Source organism: Gorilla gorilla, chromosome 23 (assembly GCF_029281585.2).
Source record: "Gorilla gorilla gorilla isolate KB3781 chromosome 23, NHGRI_mGorGor1-v2.1_pri, whole genome shotgun sequence".
In the NCBI taxonomy this organism is placed as follows: domain Eukaryota; kingdom Metazoa; phylum Chordata; class Mammalia; order Primates; family Hominidae; genus Gorilla; species Gorilla gorilla.
In genome coordinates this window covers 35636646-35656943 of record NC_086018.1, presented here as the reverse complement: position 1 = coordinate 35656943, position 20298 = coordinate 35636646, and the positions used below count along the sequence as shown (strand labels likewise).

The following is a 20298-nucleotide window of genomic DNA, read 5'->3' as shown; positions in this document are numbered from 1 at the left end:
CCTCTCACAGCCAACTCACTCCTCCGAGCCATGTCCTCCACTGGGGCAGCTGTCTCCGGGGGACTCCTGGTGACCTTGGGGGAGGCTGGTCTGGGGGGCACCTCAGACTCTGTCCTGCAGAGGGAAGGCGAGGATGGGGCAGACTTAGCTACCTCCCAGAAGTCTCATGGAATCCTGAGGAGTCTCCAGCTGCCAGGTGGAGTCCGGATCCTCCCAGCACTCGCTCTCTATCGCCCTGTCCCCATGCCACGCACCCCTCCCAGAAGATGCTTCTGGCATTGGTTGGGGTCTGCATCCACTGAGCCCCTGGCTGCCTTGTGACCCTGTGACAGAGTCCATGTTCCTCCAGGGACCAGGAGGGAGCCCCACCTGCCTGGTAGGTAGGGCCAGGATGGGAGGTGGGACATAGGGCCTGACCTCTGCCTCAGCTCAGGGCCTCCGTGTGGTTTTTTTTCTTGAGATGGAGTCTCACTCTGTCGCCCAGGCTGGACTGCAGTGGTGCGATCTTGGCTCACTGCAGCCTCCACCTCCAAAGTTCAAGCAATTATCCTGCCTCAGCCTCTGGAGTAGCTGGGATTATAGGCACACACCACCATGCCCAGATTTTTTTGTTGTTGTTTTTTTGTAGTAGAGACGGGGTTTTGTCATGTTGTTTTTGAACTCCTGGTCTCAAGCGATCTTCTGCCCACCTCGGCCTCCCAAAGTGCTGGGATTACAAGTGTGCGCCACCTAGCCTTGTTTTTTTTTGTTATTGTTGTTGAGAAGTCTCGCTGTGTCGCTCAGGCTGGAGTGCGATGGCATGATCTTGGCTCACTGTGACCTCCGCCTCCTGGGTTCATGGGATTCTCCTGTCTTGGTCTCCTGAGTAGCTGAGATTACAGGCGTGTGCCACCATGCCCTGCTAATTTTTTGCATTTTTAGTAGAGATGGGGTTTCACCATGTTGGCCAGGCTGGTCTCAAACTCCTGACTTCAAGTGATCCACCTGCTTCAGCCTCCCAAAGTGCTGGGATTACAGGTGTGAGCCACCACACCCGGCCATTTCTTTTTCTTTTTTTTTTTTTTTTTGAGATGGAGTTTCGCTCTTGTTGCTCAGGCTGGAGTGCAATGGCACGATCTTGGCTCACTGCAACCTCTGCCTCCCTGGTTCAAGCCATTCTCCTGCCTCAGCCTCCCGAGTAGCTGGGATTACAGGTGCGCACTACCATGCCTGGCTAATTTTTTGCATTTTTAGTAGAGATGGGATTTCACCATGTTTGCCAGGCTGGTCTCAAACTCCAGACCTGACGTGATCTACCTGCCTTGGCTTCCCAAAGTGCTGGGATTATAGGTGTGAGCCACCACACCCGGCCATTTCTTTTTGAGAAAGGATCTCACTCTGTTGCCCAGGCTGAGTGCAATAGCACAATCATTGCTCACTGCAGCCTCAACCTCCTAGGCTCAAGAAATCCTCCCACCACAGCCTTCTGGGTAGCTGGGACCACAGGTGTGCACCACCACACCGACCTCATTTATTTTTTGTAGAGACACAGTCTTGCTATGTTGCCCAATCTGCCTCCACGTGATCTTTTTTTTTTTTTTTTTTTTTGAGACGGAGTCTCGTTCTGTTGCCCAGGTTGGAGTGCAGTGGCGCAATCTTGGCTCAATGGGTTCACGCCTCCTGGGTTCATGACATTCTCCTGCCTCAGCCTCCCGAGTAGCTGGGACTACAGGCGCCCACCAACACGTCCAGCTAATTTTTTGTATTTTTAGTAGAGACGGGGTTTCACCATGTTAGCCAGGATGGTCTCGATCTCGCCTGCCTCGGCCTCCCAAAGTGCTGGGATTACAGGCGTGAGCCACCGTGCCGGGCCACGTGATCTTTATGAGATGCTTTGGCCACTGGAAGCCAGAGAGTGGGTGAGAAGCAGAGGGGGTCCTAGGCTCATTCCTCACTGCCTTCGGGTCTCTGCTTGGTTGTCTCTTCCTTAACGAGGTCTTTCCTGGCCCCACAGCTAAAGTAGCCCCCACGCTCCCCCTTAACCTGCTCCCCCTCCCTTAGCAGCGCTTCTCCACCTGACACTATAGAGAGAATGCACCGGTGGCTGTGCTTGATGCTGTCTCTCTCTCTCCCTGTGCCCTGAAATGTGAGCATTTGTCTTGCTCATCAGGAAATTCAAGGTGTGAGCCGCAGTGCTCTGTGGTATCCTGAACAGTAGCTGCTTGGTATGGAGGCACCACGGTACCACGAAGCCCTTCCAGATTTAAACGATCAAAGAGAAGACGGTGGCCAAGCACTGTGGCTCATGCCTGTAATCCCAGCACTTTGGGGGACTGAGGCAGGCGGATCGCTTGAGGCCAGGAGTTCAAAACCAGCCTGGCCAACATGGGGTAACCCTGTCTCTACTGAAAATACAAAAATTAGCCGGCTATGGTGGTGCACGCCTGAAGTCCCAGCTATTCGGGAGGCTAAGGCAGGAGAATTGCTTGAACCTGGGAGGTGGAGGCTGCAAGTGAGCCAAGATCTCGCCATTGCACTCCAGCCTAAGCAACAGAGTGAACTCCATCTCAGAAAAAAAAAAAAAAAAAAGAGGCTGGGTGCAGTGGCTCACACTTGTAATCCCAGCACTTTCAGGGGCCAAGGTGGGTGGATCATTTGAGGCCAGGAGTTCAAGACCAGCCTGGCCAACATGGCGAAACCCCGTCTCTACTTAAAATACAAAAATTAGACAGGTGTGGTGGCACTCACCTGTAATCCCAGTTACTCGGGAGGCTGAGGCATGAGACTCAGTTGAACCTGGGAGGCACAGGTTGCAGTGAGCCAAGATTGTGCCACTGCACTCTGGCCTGGGCGACAGAGTGAGACTGTCTTAAAAAACAAACAAACAAACAAAACTGGAAGGTATTTACAGATTCCAAAATGATCATCTCTCGAGTTTCCTAGGATTGGAAACAAAGCCTGGCATATAGTAGGTGCTCAGGAAATTGCTACATGATGAATAGGGCACACATCAGTGGCTGAGACAAATTCTGCCTCTGAGTCTCCGCCCCACCCTCTCCAAACTAGGAGATCCGGTCTTTGGGATGAAAACACTAATAATTACATTTCCAAAAATTCAGCTTCCAGCTCTGAGACATGGCGCCTCAGGCAGGCTGATTGTGGGAGTACCACAGGAGCCATTCAAGCCCCTCAGTCCTCACCTTTCCTTGGTAGCCACTGAAGCCAAGGCTGGGGCTGGAGCTGGAGCTGAAGCTGGAGCCGGAGCTGGAGCCGGAGCCGGAGCCGGGGTGGTGGCTGGGGTGGGCACGGCAGTGGACGGAAGTTCCTCAGAGGCCAGCCTGTCACTGACTGTGTCCTGGAGGGTAACAGCTGAGAAGAGGCCTGACACGTTGAAGTTGATGTCTGGAGACAGAAGGAGTGGAGACGGCTCTCAGAGACTGCGCCAGGCTCCTCGCTCCACTGGCCGGGACCGTTTCCCCTTCCCCTGAACCCATCTGGACCATGTTCAGCTTCCCCACTCCCGTGTGAGCCTCACCACCACCCCACAAAGCAGGCAGACCATCCCCGTTGTAAAAATGAGAAACTGAGGCTCAGACTTCCTCCTGGACTTATGGTGAGTTTGTGGGGCTACAGGGGAGGGAGCAGGGCAGAAGGAGGGCACCCAGCAGGGCGTCCATGCAGGCAGGAGCTTCACCTCCAGGGAAGAGGGTGTCTGCACTCTGGATCAGCGCCTCGACGACGCCCACTACCTGGATGGAAGACACGGAGGCCGCATCCAGCTGGGCCTGGTCCCTGGGACAAAGAGATGCATCTGCTCAGCAAAGGGTTTGTGACCCCAACTCTCTGTCTGGCTCTGTGCTGGGCAATGGAGACACAAGGATCCATCATATTGAGTCCTTGTTCTCAAAAAGCCCACAAACCACCAGTTGATGGTAAATGTGTCACTCACATACCAAATGTCCCCCTTCCTTCACCCTGACAGATATCACTAATTAATCAAGGACCCTTTTCCTCATAGTTGTGATCTGGACAGCCTCTACCAAGCAAATGCAATCAGCACGTGGGAGGAAATCTTGCCATCTGTGGCCAGGTAAATAATGATGACTCCTCACATAGCACTGCACTTTACACTTTAATTTTATTATTTCTTCTTTTTTTTTTTGAGACGGAGTCTTGCTCTCTCACCCAGGCTGGGGTGCAGTGGCCCGATCTTGGCTCACTGCAACCTCCACCTCCCGGGTTCAAGAGATTCTCCTGCCTCAGCCTCCTGAGTAGCTGGGATTACAGGCACGTACCACCACGCCCAGGTAATTTTTGTATTTTTAGTAGAGACGGAGTTTCACCATGTTGGCCAGGCTGGTCTCGAATTCCCGACCTCAGGTGATCCACCCACCTCGACCTCCCAAAGTGCTGGGATTACAGCTGCGAGCCGCCGCCCCCGGCCTATTTCTTCATTTTTAGAGACAGGGTCTCATTGTGTCGCACAGGCTGGAATGCAGTGGCTCCATCATGGCTCACTGCAGCCTTGACTCCCTGGGCCCAAGCAGTCCTCCCACCTCAGTCTTCTGAGTAGCTGAGACTTCAGGTGTGCACCATGCCTGGCTAATCTTTTTAATTTTTTGTAGAGACGGGGTCTCATTAAGTTGCCGAGGCTGGTTTCAAACTCCTGAGTTCAAGTGATCTTCCCACCTTGGCCTCCCAAAGTGCTAGGATTACAGGCATGACACTGGACCTGGCTTGCACTTCACAGTTTCTAAAACATTTCCCAATTCATCATATCACTCACTCCCCAAAGCAAAAGCCCTCAAAGTTTGTATGATTTCTCCCCAATTTTCAGATGAGGAAATCGAGGTTCTGAGGCTGTCTTCCTCAGGCCCATCTCTGGAAGGTGGAGGGGTGGAGCTATTAGTAGAACCTGATCGGGCCAGGCGCGGCAGCTCCCACCTGGGGCGCGATGGCTCACACCTGTAATCCCAGCACTTTGGGAGGCCGAGGCTGGTGGATCACGAGCTGAGGAGATGGAGACCACCCTGGCTAACACGGTGAAACCCTGTCCTTACTAAAAATACAAAAAATTAGCCGGGAGTGGTGGTGCGCACCTGTAGTCCCAGCTACTTGGCAGGCTGAGGCAGAAGAATCGCTTGAACCCGGGAGGCGGAGGTTGCAGTGAGCCGAGATCGCGCCACTGTACTCCAGCCTGGGCAACAAGAGCAAGACTCCATCTCAAAAAAAAAAAAAAAAAAAAAAAAGAACCCGATCTCTGGGCTCCCAGCTCCCCCATGCCACTAAACACCTCATCACCACCACTGGCCAAAATGCCAGAATTGCCTCTCTCCAAAGCCCGGTGGCCTGCACAGCCCCTTTGGCCTGTTCCTCACGGCAGCCTCAAAAACAGGAGCTGCTCAACCCACTCCAAAAATGGGGACACTGAGGCCCCGGGGAAAAATAGACAACAGATGGTTGGGGTGGGATCTGCCTTCCTCCTGCCACCTCCCCCAGCCCACGGCCCCTCACCCTTCTTTCTCAGGTGGCCACAGCAGGTTGGGTCCCAGGACTATGGCGATGTTGCTGGGTGTCATCTTGTTCACCTCCTGCTCCTCGGCCAGCCGTGCCAGGAACTTCATCAGGTACCTAAGGGCGGAGGCAGGCTTAGGCCAGGGGCAGAACGCACCCAGCCCTGAGAATTCTCCAGCCCAGGGTTTCCAAAGAGTGTGAAAGACACCGCCCAGAATGGTCTTAACATTGTCACAGTTAAATCAGCTTATCCACTGAGTGTCAACCCTGCAGTGGGCACTGAGCCAAGCTGAGTCCTCAGCAGCCACCCTACAGGGTAGAGACTGTTACAGTCTGCATTTTCCAGATGATGACGCTGAGTGGCCTGCCCAGAGGTGGCATGTGAAGCCAGGCGGTATGGCTTCAAAAGTTCAAGGTCTCATTTATTTCAATGCTTCCCATAAAAATGTATGACTAATCCGGCTGGGCGCAGTGCCTCACACCTGGAATCCCAGCACTTTGGGAGGCTGAGGCGGGTGGATCACCTGAGGTCAGGAGTTCAAGACCAGCCTGACCAACATGGTAAAACCCCACCTTTACTAAAAATACAAAAATTAGCCGAGTGTGATGGCAGGCGCCTGTAGTCCTAGCTACTCGGGAGGCTGAGGCAGGAGAGAATTGCTTGAACCCAGGAGGCGGAGGTTGCAGTGAGCCAAGACTGCACCACTGCACTCCAGCTTGGGCAACAGAGTGAGACCCTGTCTCAGAAAAAAAAAAAAAATTATATATATAAATGACTAATCCATCAAAGCTGCATTTTCAGTAATATTTCTTAGGATACAGTGGCAAGGCCAGGCTCAAGCCCAGGGTCCCAGGGTCCATGACCCCAGCTGGACTCTGGCTCTGCGGCAGGCTGGGGAGGCGGGCTCGGGCTCACCTGAGGTTGCTGAGGTTCTCGGGGGGTAGGTGGCTGCACACCTCTTGCAGGGCCTGCAGCCGGGCCCCTGGCTCCTTCAGGCTGGGGGGGAGTGGAGAGACCTGTCAGCCAGCGCAGGGCTACACCTTTGCATCCTCCTCCTCCCCATCCCCTCCCTCCTCCAACATCCTCACCTGGCTGCCCTCATCCAGTCGTCATAGAGGTCGAAGGTCATCAGAGGCTCTGGCAGCTCCCGCAGATAGGACTTGAGGGCACCTGAAGCAGGGGTGTGGGGAGGGTCAGAGGCAGCCCCCACCCTGCTCTCCCACTCTCCCTGTAGAAGGAACCTCCGGCCCTTGTTCACACTAACGTGTCTAGGTCTGACAGTTTCTTTGGGCTGTAGGCCCTTTTGAGAAAATGAAGGCTAGCCATCTTGTCCCCAGAAAAATGTACAAACATTTTTGGGGGGCTCATGATGGACCCCACATTAAGCACCCGAGTGTCCTCAGTCTCAACAGAATATCAAGTCTTAAAGCCAGGCTATCTTGGGATCGTTTCAAGCCACTGCACCCCCTCCCCCTAACCTCCTGCCCAGGGCTCCCCGGATCAGGCACCTGCCACGGCGTGCGGGTCGGAGCAGAACTCCTCCAGGCTGTGGGGGTCCGAGGCCATTGTCTGCTTGAGACGCTTCAGCACCGAGGCCCCAGCAGCCAGACGGAAGAGACCCTGGGTTCGAGAGGAGGCAGGCAAGGGTCACAGAGGGGTGGGCAGGGCAGGACACCCTGGCGCACCTGTAGCCTGGGGTGTGCCACTGGCCTTTGCTAGGCCTGTGTCCCCGCTGGTCTGGCCGGCAGTGTGGGCACCACGGTGTCCACGGGCTTCAACCTTCAAGGTCTAGAATTCTGAGCAAAGGGCGGGGCTGGGAAGTCTGGGAGGAGGTGGGAAAAATCATGGGGAAATGGAAGCCCAGTCAGAAGTGGAAGGGAGGGGCTGGGTGCAGTGGCTCACGCCTGTAATCCCAGCACTTTGGGAGGTCTGTGCAGGTGGATCACTTGAAGCCAGGGGTTTGAGACCAGCCTGGCCAACATGGTGAAATCCCATTTCTACTAAAATAAAAAAAATTAGCTGGGCATGGTGGTGGGCATCTATAATCCCAGCTACTTGGGAGGCTGAGACACAATCGCTTGAACCAGGGAGGTGAAGGTTGCAGTGAGCCAGGATCGCACCACTGCACTACAGCCTGGGTGACAGAGCGAGATCCTGTCTCAAAAAAAAAAAAGGGTCAGGTGCAGTGGCTCATGCTTGCAACCCCAGCACTTTGGGAGGCTGAGGCAGGTGGATCACCTGAGGTTAGGAGTTCAGGACTAGCCTGGCCAACATAATCTCATCTCTACTAAAAAATACAAAAATTAGCTGGGCGTGGTGGTGCATGCCTGTAGTCCCAGCTACTTGCGAAGTTGAGGCAGGAGAATCGCTTGAACCCAGGAGACAGAGGCTGCAGTGAGCCGAGATCATGCCACTGCACTCCAGCCTGGGTAACAGAGCAACACTCCATATCTCAAAAAAAAAAAAAAAAAAAAGTGTAAGGGAGAAAGGAGGCCCCAGCACAGCAGGATTGCTGAGCAGCGCAAAACTGTTTTGGGGTATCTGCCACCACTAGGGTCTATCTTCAGGACGGGGGCAATGTATTCACAGCAGATCCAGCCAGTGTGTGGCAGTGGAGCCCCTGGTTTGAGAAGTCACCTTCTCATATGACTGGGCATGGTTACCTCTCTACCTCTGTCTCCCTCTTGTGAAATTGTGAAATGGAGCCTGGAATGCAAAGGCTTCTAGTACAGCGCTTGGCCCATGCGAGCATTGACACGGGGGAGGTAGTGTGGATGCCGCAGGAGGCGGCCATGTCTTCTCCTAGGGAGCTGGGCTCGAATGAGGGAATTACAGGCACCCGGAAAGGGCAGCAAGTGGGGGGTTTGGGACAGAATGAGGGCCCCAGTGCTCCTTCCCCACCTGCCCCAGGGGACCCCACCTCTTCCTTCATGCCCTCAGAAAGCAGCATCATGACGCAGGCCTCGATGGGCAGGGCAATCTCCCGGCCCAGCTCTTGCAGGTGGGTTGCCAGCGACACCCCATACACCCTGGGGAAGTGGGTGGCTGTCATCGAGGGGGAGTGGTCTGCAGGGATGAAACAGATCAGCGGCCCAGGGCCTTCCTACCCCGAGCAGTCAGGCAGGGGCACCCCCCCTTCATGTCCTCAATGTGGTATCACCTGCCACTGACTGTCCAGGCACACATCTGAAATCATCCATCACATCTCTTGAATCGGCCCACCTCCACTGCCTCTGTCCTAGTCTAGGCCACCGTTGCCTCCTTCTGCCTCACAGGCCTGGCTCTAGTCCTGCCCCCTTCACTCCACTCTCCACACAGTAGCCAGAGCTGCCTCTCCACCACAGATTGAGCCTAGCTCTCAGAACCCATCCACAGCTTCCTGCTACCTTTCAGGATGAAGTGCGAGCTTCTCAGTAAGCCCCGAGCAGGGCAGGGTCAGGGGTGTGGTATCGCCGGGCCTATGTCCCCACCTGCTTGGCCGTGGTTCTCCCTCAGCTCAGCCAGGGCTGTGTCCAGCGAGCTCAGTGACCTGCGATGGTAATCGGCCTGAATCTCCAGGAGCTGTGGGGATGAAGGGACACCCTGAGTGGAAGTGAGGGAAGCTGAGCCTTCTATAGGGTCCTTGAGAGCAAATGCCCCCTCCACCATCTTAGAGCCCCAGTGGCCCCTGGCTCTGGCTTTCAGCCCCTGAACTCTGGATGGCTGGGGCCTGGTCTTGGACTCACATGAATGAAGTAGTTGGCATAGGAGTCCTCCTTGGTAACAAAGTGGTACAGGTCAGCCAAGTACTCGTCCTTGGGGACAGAGAGGGGAGAGCTTACGTTGGGTGAGGCTGGGGGGTCTAGAGGGGAAGAGGAGGCTTGGAAGGGTTGGTGACCTCCCCTAGGCCACACAACTGCAGGTGGAAGGTCCCAGCCAGGCTTCTCTCTCTGCCAAGGTTGGTGCTTGGGGCCAGCCCCTGAGAACTCCATCAAACTTTTCTGGCTTCTCATCCCCATCTCTGTGTCTCCATAGACTTAGCACAGTGCCTTGTTTTTTGTTTTGTTTCGTTTGAGACGGAGTCTCGCACTGTTGCCCGGGCTGGAGTGCAGTGGTGCAATCTCGGCTCACTGCAACCTCCGCTCCTGGGCTCAAGCGATTCTCCTGCCTCAGCCTCCTGAGTAGCTGGGATTACAGGCGCCCGCCACTACGCCCAGCTAAGTTTTTGTATTTTTAGTAGAGACACGGTTTCACCATGTTGGCCAGGCTGGTCTTGAACTCCTGACCTCATGATTCGCCTGCCTCGGCCTCCCCAAGTGCTGGGATTACAGGCGTAAGCCACCGCGCCTGGCCTTACACAGTGACCTGTTATTCACCATTCAATCATTCTTTCATTCACTCTTCATTTATTCATTCACTCGCTCGCTCAGCAAACAAACACATGGAGACTCAGGGAACAGACCAAGTCTCTGCCTTCCCAAGTTATGCATGCGGTACAGACAGAAGAGGCTACCAGGGAATGGCGGAGCTCTGCTGCCTCCTAGCCACGTGGCCTTAGGCAAGTCATGTCACCTCTCTGAACTTCAGCTTCCTTGCCTGTGAGATGGGGCCAGGACCCACCCCTGCCACCCCTACATATCCATGGGACCCCCATGGCCCTCACCCTGCATTGCTCCACTTTCCTCTTCAGCTCCTCCTCCTCCTCCTTCAGCGTCTCCACCTTGTTGGCCATGGTCGTATGGCTGTGACTGCCCGGGCCGCCTCCCAGGCCTTGACTGCTGCCTGAATTCTTGGTTGCCTGACTGAGCCTGGGGATGATCCCAAGGTGAGCTGGTCACCTGCCCTGTTGCATGTCCAGAGCCAAGTGTCCCCCCCATACAGCAGACCACATGGGATTCTAGGATTTAGAGCTGCAGATCTGAGAGCTCCACTGGCCGGGGCCTCTGCCCAGGCTGGGCCATGAGTGCTCTGGGTTGCCCCCTGGTGGCAGGTTTGGTGATCACAGCCACTCCACAGAGGGGAGAATAGGGCTGACGCAGGACTGTTTACAGGATCCCAGGCTTTAGGGTTGCCCCAGCACCAGCTGTGACACACGGGGGCACACCCTCACAGATACCCTAACCACCTGTGCTCCTAGGGACCAGGCGTGCACAAGTACACACACTGTACTCAGCAGACCCCACAGCATCCTCCTGGTGTGGCCAGGGCCTCAAAGCTCTATGACCATCTCTGTGGGCTGACCCAGATATGAGCCCCCTGAGCGGCTGGGGCTCCCACCTGCTCTTGAGTGTGTTCCAGTCGGACACGAGCTTCTGGAGGCTTTTCTTGTGCTTGAGGATGGCTGGCAGCTCCTCCTGGGGATGGGCATGGGGGGGTCAGTGTGCTGGGGGAGGAGGGAGCCAGAAGCTGGGGAAGCTGGGGGCTGGAAGCAGGGCACAGGCTCACCTCACTCAGCCTGCTGAGTGGCTGCAGGACGTCCCTCTCCAGGGTCATCTCAAACTCGGCCAGGATGCGGGCCAGCTGATTCTGGATGGCACAGCTCATCTCCAAGGCCTTCCTGTGGACACGGCACCCCATGGATCCAGGCGCCCGCTGCCCTCACCTCCACTGGAAACACTTGGTGGGGCCTCTCCTCCCTCACTTCCGGCCCCTCCTAGATATCCTTCATCTCTGCTAAGCTGAACACCCTCCCAGGCCTGGCCACTCTCACTGACCTGGGAACTGTCCCCAGCCTGGTCATTCTTCTGATGTGGATGCCCTCACCACCTGGACCCCCTCCCAGCTGAGATCACGTCTTGGTATCCCCAGGTGAGGGCTGGGCCCCGTCTGTGCTCACCCCATGCTGGAATCAGGGTCCAGCTCCTTGAAGCTCTCAGCCATCGTGGTGGACAGAGCCATGAGGGGAAGCTTCTTCTGCAGGGAGGGTGGGGCCGGCGCTGAGTGTCCGTGCCTCCCTCCACCCTGCCTGAGCACCAGGCCAGCCCCTTGGGGCATGGGAGGAGGGAACCCAGGAGGGCCACAGTCCCAGATGAGAATGGAAACAAGATGACAAGGCGTGGTGGGGGTGACATTTCCCTGAGAGCATGGATGGAGCCCCTCTCCATCTGGCGTGCCCTTTCCTCTTCCCAGAAGCCACTTGACTGGGCAGGAAGGAATGACCAAGTCCTACTGCAGACTGGGAAACTAAGATGCAGGGAGGGCAGGGAGCTTGCCCCAGGTCACACAGGTGGAGGGAGAATGGGAGCGGGAGCTCTTTCCCCTGTCCCAGGGTATATATGGCTGACCTAGCCACCGCTGAGTTCAAACGCTCTATGGCTCCCAATTTCCTTGCCTTGGCCACACTGAATTGTCAACTGATTCCAAAACATGGCCCCACACTCCCACCCCATCTGGAGTTACGGAGAATGCCTGCTCTGGGATCAGAGACCAGGGTTCAAACCTCAGTTCTGCCACTTACTAGCTATGTGACCTTGGACAAGTGACTTTATCTCTAAGTCTCCAGTTCCTCATCTGTAAAGCAATGCCTGCCCCTAGGGTTGTGCCAGTGTTCCATGAGACAATGCACTAATATGTTAGTAACAGGCTGGCGGTTAGCAGCCAATAAATGCTGCCTCTTGATTAATAAACGTGTATCCCTCAAAAGCCAGCTCAATTGCTACCTCCTTCAGGAAACCCTCTGAGGCCGCCCCATTGACAGCCTGCTCTGCGCACTGATTGGACAGAGAAGTTCGGGTGCTGTCAGAAGCCTGGCCTCGGCTTATGGGAACTGGTACACAGGGAAGTGGGGTAAAGGTGATGGGGAAGGTATAGGGCCTCTTGAGTGCAGTGCCAGAGGGGCCTTGGAACAGAGCAGTCTCCATGCCCTTGGTGCCAGACACTCAGACTGGCAAGGAAACCCCAGCCCCGACCTTGCTTCCCCATTGGATGGAAGTCTCCTGCTCAGGCCCCTCCTTCCCGGGACCCCCCACTCACCACCCGCTTGTCCATGTCTGCCCCGCTCTGGCCCTGCAGACAGGCCTGCAGCCGCTTGTGGACGTTGTGGGCTGCCCGCTTGGCCGGCTCCAGCCGCTGTTCTACCTGGGAAGGAGGTATGGAGGTTAAGGATCAAGAGAGGCTGTCTCCCCCTGAGCAGGAAACTTTCTCCTGTCCCCTGGGGACCCCATGGCCAACAGCTTGAGGAATGACTCAACCCGGGCCCCTACCTGGCGTCCCCGCCCCGGCCCTCTGCGCGACAGCCTGCACAGGCCTGCCTTCCCACCTGCCCGGCCCAGGCACGTACCTGCAGCAGGTCCTCACCCAAGAACTCAGCGGTCTCCGGGGTGCTGCGGGGAGTGGGAAGGGGGAGAGTGCTTCTGCTGAGCCTGCCTGGGTTAGAACGCCCCCTACTTCCCTTCCCCGCAGCAGGGCACCTGGACCCCAGTGCTTCCACTGTCCCTCCCAGCTGAGGCCTGCCCTGGGTGGCCCAGTTGCTTCATCCCAGTCGGAGCACATTCCATGGGGGTGGGAATAGGATACATGGGTTTTTCCTCCTCCACCCAGGGCTGTGTCCTGAGAGAGGGCGGACAGATGAAACTAAAGGGGAGGCTGAGAGACCCACCCGGGGCCCAGCTTTGGGACACAGAAGCCTCTTTTCTGCCCACTCCCAAATCCTCAGCCCACCCCGGGATGAGGAGTATTAGCTGGCCCCAAGAACGGGAAGTGCAGGAGCTCAGACTCCTAGGCACAGTCACACAGCACTCTGGACTACAGCTGTGGGCAGGGGTGCACAGGCCCTTGGCCCCCACCTGGGGACACATGGGGGATGCCAAGACCACTGCAAGGTGGTCTGACTGTCCAGGCTATGTAGGCATCTGTGCCAGTGTGAGACTAGAACCAGGTCTCTGGACACCCAGTCCCCTCCCTGGACCCAGAGAATGGGGAACTCCTGAGGCTGGGGGAAGAGGAGCAGAGAAGACAGGCTCTCAGAGGCTCCCCAAACTTCCGGCCTCCGTGCCACCGGCTCAGAGGCTGGGGGTGGGAGCTGGGAGACCTGGGGATGTTTCCACCTGAGTCCAGGAAAAGCAGAAACGAGACAGAGAAGCAGGAGGCCCCTGGGCTGGGGGGAGGGGGAGGGGAAGGGACGCTACAGGCCAGGGGCAGGCCCCTCCTCCCACCAGGCCAGGACCCATCTCCTCCCCTCGCCCCAGGTCTGTGGCCCTAATCGACCCTCCTCCCTCCCCGGCCCAGCAAGCAGAGGTGGTGAACTGCCCCATTGTCCAGAGGGGACAAGTGAGGTCAGGAGGACCATCCACTTAGAGACTCGTGGAGGCAGAGAAGTCCCAGCGTCCTAGGGCAGAGAGCATTCTCCCGCCTGAAGCCCCCTCCAATACGGTAAGGGGGGGCATCCCTTCCCCCAAAGGCCACCCCTGCTCCTCCAGCTCTGCCCGAGAGACGGGGGCGGCGTTCAGAGAGGAGGAAAAGAGGGCAGGAGTCTGGCCGCTCAGAGGGTGGCTGCCCAGCTGTCCCCAGCCTCCCCCACCCCCGTCTCCCCCGACCCTTTTACGACCCCTCAGGTCCTGCCGGGGTAAGAGTGGGGCTGGAAGGGGGTGACACTCACCGTCCCAAGCTGCCCGTCTGGGCCAGCTGCCGCATGCGGTGCAGCTGCCTCTTCATCATCTTGGGGGCGATCTGGGGGCTGCGGGGTCACGGCGGGGGTCGCGGGCCCGGGGAGCCCCCGGTCCAGCCTGCCTCTCCTGCGGCGCGGCTCTTGCCCCGGATGGGTGGGCGGCGCTCTCGCTTCCTGGGCCGCCGCGCGGCTCTTGCTGGCGGCCGGCTCTCTCCTCCCCCGCTCACGACTCCGCCCCCGGCCCCCAGGTCACTCCTCTCTCCAAGTTGGTTTCCTCGCTCTCCCCCGGCTTCCGGGCCCCCCGGCGACCCCCGGCCGGGCCCCCGCTGCTGTGTGTCCGCCGGCCGCGGCCGTCCACAGGTTGTGCCCGGCTCCTCCTCCCCGCAGCGCCCCGCCCAGCCTCGGTGGCGGGAAGCAGGTAAGCCCGTTCCTGCCCCTGCGCCCGCAACCCGCCCCAGGCGGGGTGCCTGCCCCACCCGCAGCCTGCAGGCCCGAGGTATAAATAACCTTTGCATCCCTCGCAAAGAGGAAAGGGTGCCAAGCGAGAGGGGTAGGACTTTCTGACCTGTCCTGGCCCCTCTGGGCCTGCCGCGGATACTGCCTTGCACACTCTTCCGCAGAGGACCTCTGGCCCCCTGGAACTAAACCCCCCACCACTGGATGACTGGCTGGGAGCTTTGGCTTCCTGGGGCCACGGGCTGCTGTGTGGCCGTGGACAAGCCCCTGGAACTCCGGACTCGCTGTTTCTAATGGTCTGATGGGCCAGCTGTCCTGGGCCTGCCCATTCTGCAGAGTGGACAAGACACCCCTGCCAGCTCCCTTTAAGGGAGGTGCGTGCCACCCCTCAGCCACCAGGAACCCTCCCAGAGCGGTTTGCGACACCCTGTTCTCCACATCTCCTGGCAGTTTGCTCCATCTGTGAAGCCCGTCTCCTCTCATTCCTCCTGGCAAACAGCCTCAGTCCCCCTTCCTTCTTGTAGGGCAATGATGTAGGTGCTGCTCTGACTGCCCCCAAACTCAGTAGTTCTCCTCTTTGGCCCTCCACTCAACAGAGTTAGGCATACAGTAAGTGCTCCATAACTGCTGGTTTTACAAGATGTGAGCGCCTTTAGGAAACAGTAGGCTCTCCTTACCCTGCACCCCCTGTGGCATCAGGAGCCGCAGGCATGGGGAAGAGGGGAGGGTGTGCCCCAGAGTCCTGCCACACCCTCTGCACTTTGCTTTGTTAGTTTCAGTTTAGTTGGAGACTATTTGAGCCACTACTGTGTGCCGGTGCAGAGTGGGCGCCTCTCAGAGGCAGGACCTTGGCCCCACACATCTCCATACTCCCAGCGCCTAGCCCAGGGCCTGGCACACTCACTGGCTGCTTCTCTCCTCCCTAATGAGGCAGGCCTCATTGCGGGTGGGAGGAGCTGAGAAGGGAACCCAACAGCTGCCTGCTATGGCCAGAGCCTCCCAGATGGGAGCCCACCTGAGTGTGGAATCCTGGTGGGAAGTTGGGAGGCTCCAAGATCAAAGCTCAGGCCAGGATGAGATGTCAGGCAAGGTTCCCTCCCCCATCTCCCTTTTCCCAACAGGAAGGCTGCTGGCCAGTGACTATGGGTGGCATGGCAAGGGAACCTCAGGTGCCATCCTTCCTGTCCCTCGGGAAGTCTCTGGACTATGTGGTGCCCCCGCTGTTCCAGCCAAGCCTCCAGCCCAGACCACACTGGGCCTGGGCTTGTCTGGTTCTGTAGCTGGTCTGAAAGTCCTTGAAGGCAAGGTTTGGCTTATACCTCTGTCCCTCCTAGATTTGCCCAGTCCTGAGCCCCAGCTCCGGCCTGGTGAGGGGTCAGTACACGTGGGTTGTAGCCGCAGCTGTGGTGGAAACTACCCGAGCCATATTATCAGTCTGAGCTCTTGCCCCGCACTCCTGCCCTGGTCTCCAGACTCCCCTCCAGCCAGACCTAAGGGTCCTGGGCAGGAGAGACACCCTGGGCCTTTGAGTCGGATTCGGGTGGGGCTGCTGTGCCTCCTAGCTGGGTGATGGGTAGATTTTAGGCCCTCCCTTGTCACACCTGGATGTTGAATTGTAGAAGGATGGACTCCCCAAAGGTTGGGTTAGGGTTATAGGCTGTTCCTTAGAAGGAATTGTAATCAGAGACTTACGGATTCAGAAGTTTTGATCAGTGGGTGTTGGGATCATGGCCTTTCTAAACTGCAGACACAGAAGGGGTACCTCAGAGCTCCCCAGCCAACCCCTCGTGGGGCCCTTCCCCAATCCAGGGGCCTGTTGGCTTGGGTCATTCTCTACCAGGCTGGTCTTAGCTGGCTCCTGCTAAAGCCTCTGGGACCCGGCAGTATGCCTGTCACAGTGGCTCAGGCAGCAGGAACAGAGAGAGCTTAAGGGTGTGGAGGAGGCTAGCTGGCCAGGCTGTGGCTGTCATTAGCTGGGTAACCTTAGGTGGGACACTTCACGTCTCTGAACCTCAGCATCCTCCTCAGTAAACTGGAAATAATAGTACCTACCTCACAGAAGCGTTAGGTGAATTAATAGATGCAAGATGCTTATAAAGTGCCTTGCGTTGTTTCTTGTTACCATCATTATTCAGCTTGCCAAGTCAGGAATGGAAAGACCCCTTACCCCCATTCCTGCCCCAGCGACTCCTGTGTGTGTCTAGCTGCCTTAGGACAGTGGGACTTTTTGTCGTGCTATAGCATATCCTCCAGTGAGGCTGGTATCACTGTCCCCATTTTACAGGTGAATAGCCCAAGGCCCCTGGCCTAAGGTCCCCAGCTGGAAAAGTGGTAGAGGCCAAGTTAGGAAACAGATCTGACAGTCTCCTAAGCCCACGTGGGCTCTCCTGCTGTGCCAGATCCAGACAGCATTGCCTGGGAGCTCCAGAAATGCTGGCCCTTGGCTCCGCCTTAACCCCTGTGGTTGCTTTGAGGGCCTGGCAGCCTCTGTGCAGATTTGTCTGTGAAAGCCTGGGACAGTCTGGGTAGCGTGTGCTGGTAAGGCTTGAGCAGGATGTGGGCAGGGAGGTCAGCAGCTGAGTGGTGGTGGTAACGGGGGTCGGAAGCAGGGGCTGCAGGAGCAGAAACATCCCATTTTAGACACTTTGACAAATTGCCTGTTTGTAGTATCCCTCGGTGCTGCTCTCTGTGTGGACTTCCACCCAGAGCAGCTAGGGGCATAGGGAGATCTCTGGGGCTCTAAAAACTCCCTCACCTCCCTCCCCAAGCCCAAAGGACTTTCCAGGAAATCCTGGAGTGGCCCTAAGGCTGAGAACTCCATTTTAATCCTGATAGCCCTGGAGGAGTGTGTACCCTGAGCCAGTCCCAGAGGACAGCCCGACAGAGGCTGGGGGGAGGACTTGGGAGGTACGGGGCAATGTGCCATCCTGGTAGACACCTCAAGACTGCTGGCCCAGACTCAGCCCGTAATGTGTGACTTCTCTGAGCCTCACTTCCCATTTCACAGGGCATTTCAGAGGCTTAAGATGGGAGGCTACAGGCATCAGGTCCAGGGGCTCCTCTTGCCTGCCTTGCTGGGCTGGTGCCCTGGTTGCAAGGCCCAAAGAGACTGGGGGAGGGGGTATGTCGAGAGACCAGGCAGACCAGGCACAGTAGCTCACCACAACACTTTGGGAAGCTGAGGCAGGTGGATCGTTTGAGCTCAGGAGTTCCAGACCAGCCTGGGCAACCTGGCGAAACTCTATACAAAAAATAAAAATATTAGCCGGGCGTGGTGGCACTCGCCTGTGGTCCCAGCTGCTCAGGAGGCTAAGAGGGTAGGATTGCCTGCGCCCAGGAGGTCAGGGCTGGAGGGAGCTGTGTTTACAACACTGCCCTCCAGCCTGGGTGAGAGACCTTGCCTCAAACAAACAAACAAAAAAACCAAAAAACCGACTGGGGGCCGGGTGCGGTGGCTCACGCCTGTAATCCCAGCACTTTGGGAGGCCAAGGCGGGTGGATCACCTTAGGTGGGAGTTAGCCTGACCAACATGGAGAAACCCCGTCTCTACTAAAAATACAAACTTAGCAGGATGTGGTGGCGCAGGCCTGTAATCCCAGCTACTCGGGAGGCCGAGGCAGGAGAATCGCTTGAACTCGGGAGGCAGAGGTTGCGGTGAGTCGAGATTGTGCCATTGCATTCCAGCCTGGGCAACAAGAGCGAAACTCCGTAAAAACAACAACAACAAAAAACCGACTAGGCAGGAGCAGGCTCCCAGGCCCTTGCCACTTCTTCTGGCTGCCATAAACAGACGAACAGTGTGATGCGGTTGCTGAAAACCAAAATTAACTGGTGCCTCGGCCAAATCAACAGAAATGGAAGTGGGGCTTTGAGAACTGGGAAGTCCCACTGGTCTTGGCATGGCACCGGGGGTCACCCTTCAAGAGACAGAGCACACGCCTCCCCAGTGCACCGCATCCCAGCCCCTGAGACTGCAGAGCGCAGTGGCCCGGACCTCTGTGCAGCAACACGGTATTTGGGGAAGGACTCCTCCAGGGAGTGGAGGCCCAGGGTCCTTTCCTCTGGTTAGAACCCACCCCAGACTCTCAGACAGATGCAGGGCTTCTGTGGTACCTCATGTATTTGCTCTCAGGGTGCCACACTGGCTCCCAAGTCCTTGCCAGCTTGTGAACTCTTAGGACAGGGGCTGGCCCAGGGGCTGCTCAGGAAACACTGGCATGACTGACAGGATGGGTGGGTTAAGGACAAGGCAAGGGAGAAGGTCCAAAGGCTGAAGGGACCCCACCTTCCCGTCCCCAGAATATCCTGGGTCACTCCAAAGCTGACAGCCTGGCTCCTTTGTCCAAGGACTCCTCAGAGGGACCTTACAGCTCATTGAGTCCCTCTCCCCTTTTCCAGAAAGGAAAGCAACTTCCTCAAAATCACACAGCAAGCCAGTGACCCAGCCAGAACCAGCCCCCAGACTCCCAGCTCACAGTCCCACCTGTTCCCCATGCCAACCTGTACTCCTCCCTGCCATGGCCAGTAATGAAGACTGTGCTGGAGGTGGGACTCTGGCACCCCAGGTGGATGCTGCAGGCGATATGGTTTCATTTCAGGTAGAAGAAACTTCCAACCGGAGTTATCTTCAGGAGACATCACAAGTGTGGAGGCGAGTCCTGCAGGGTAGGGGAGGGAAACAGGAACGAGGCCACGTGGCTGGGACAGGGTGTCTGGAAGCCTCCAGGGGCCAGCCTCTGTCTGGAGGGCTGTGCCAGGGTGGGAGTCCCACTGTAGGGATCTGATAGGAGGCTCCCGCAGGGTGCAGCTAATGCCTCTTGTCCCCTCAGCAGTAAGGCGGACATGGAGGAGCTCTCAGCCTGTGCTTTCAGTGTGGGCCCAGCAGAGAGGGGCCCCTTGCTTGCTGATGAGTGTTAAAGAGCACACACGCTGGGAGGCGGGTGTGCTGGGCAATTCTCCAGCATGTCACAACTATATCTAAGGAGAAGGGTTCAGCGGCCAAGTTCAGATTGGGAAACACTAGATTAGACAAAGTGAAAATGGCTTCTTAAATGAGGGACTTCCCAGGGTCTGTATGGGCTCATCTACTCAGGAGAAACCGTGCGCAGCCTCCCTGGACTCATCTGAGCAGGGAACACTTTCCTGCAGAGCCACACGCAGGGCTGGCCTCCCACACAACAGGGCCCATCTGCCTGGACCAGCGCCCCCTCGCTCCCAGCTGTGTGGCCTCGAAGCCACGCCCAAGCTTGGACCCCAGCCTCCTGGTTGGAGAAAACTCTGATAGCACTGTGTGGGGGAGAGCTGCCGCTGCGAGTGGCAGGGGCCCAGCTCAGGGTCCCTGGGTCTGCTCCCAAACAAACTGCGATTGGTGCTGGGCAAGGGAGTGATGTCTGGGGGGAGGGAGAAGCTGGGCTTGGACTTCCCTCTGGGGTGCTGCAGCATCGAGGTTGTGTGGAGGGCTGAGCACAGCAGGAGGAAGTTGTGAGCAGCCAGGGGCCTCCCCCTCGGTGTCTGTAGCAGCTGGGGCTCCTGCCAGGCCCTGGCGGTCACCCACTTCCAGCTGGGACGGTCCTGGTCCGCCACAGCCCAGCGCCCTCTCTGGTGACTCAGCACTGGCCACAGGCCCCTTTGCAGGGCCTCTTCCGGTGCAGGGCCCGGGGGGTGGTGGGGAGGGGGCCCACGGCCTGACCTCCAAAGACGGAAGTGGAGAGGTCTACAGGGCAGCCCTGGGGAACATGGACTCAACCCCTCCCATCTCCCTCA

At 57.4% G+C, this 20298-nt stretch overlaps 1 protein-coding gene across 8 annotated transcripts in view; it reads right to left on the bottom strand.

Annotated features, from left to right (window-relative positions):
• The window catches only part of LOC101145711 (chronophin), a 33228-nt gene extending 13025 nt beyond the window's left edge, over positions 1 to 20203 (bottom strand). The window contains exons 1-19 of one of the 8 annotated variants that reach the window (XM_063704716.1): positions 18099 to 20203; positions 17696 to 17775; positions 14070 to 17146; positions 12753 to 12795; positions 12446 to 12550; positions 11310 to 11386; positions 10919 to 11030; positions 10751 to 10827; positions 10137 to 10281; positions 9220 to 9288; positions 8965 to 9055; positions 8415 to 8560; positions 7003 to 7114; positions 6583 to 6664; positions 6410 to 6490; positions 5494 to 5610; positions 3674 to 3771; positions 3180 to 3381; positions 20 to 114 (exon numbers count right to left, since the gene is read on the bottom strand). In XM_063704716.1, coding sequence (XP_063560786.1) covers positions 20 to 114; positions 3180 to 3381; positions 3674 to 3771; positions 5494 to 5610; positions 6410 to 6490; positions 6583 to 6664; positions 7003 to 7114; positions 8415 to 8560; positions 8965 to 9055; positions 9220 to 9288; positions 10137 to 10281; positions 10751 to 10827; positions 10919 to 11030; positions 11310 to 11386; positions 12446 to 12550; positions 12753 to 12795; positions 14070 to 14128 — 1711 coding nt within the window. In that variant the 5' untranslated portion in view covers positions 14129 to 17146; positions 17696 to 17775; positions 18099 to 20203. Of the gene's footprint in view, positions 1 to 19; positions 115 to 3179; positions 3382 to 3673; positions 3772 to 5493; positions 5611 to 6409; positions 6491 to 6582; positions 6665 to 7002; positions 7115 to 8414; positions 8561 to 8964; positions 9056 to 9219; positions 9289 to 10136; positions 10282 to 10750; positions 10828 to 10918; positions 11031 to 11309; positions 11387 to 12445; positions 12551 to 12752; positions 12796 to 14069; positions 17776 to 18098 lie in introns of all 8 variants that reach the window. The other 7 variants (XM_063704715.1, XM_063704718.1, XM_063704722.1 and 4 more) reach the window with 7 other exon arrangements.
• Positions 20204 to 20298: the final 95 nt, after the last annotated feature.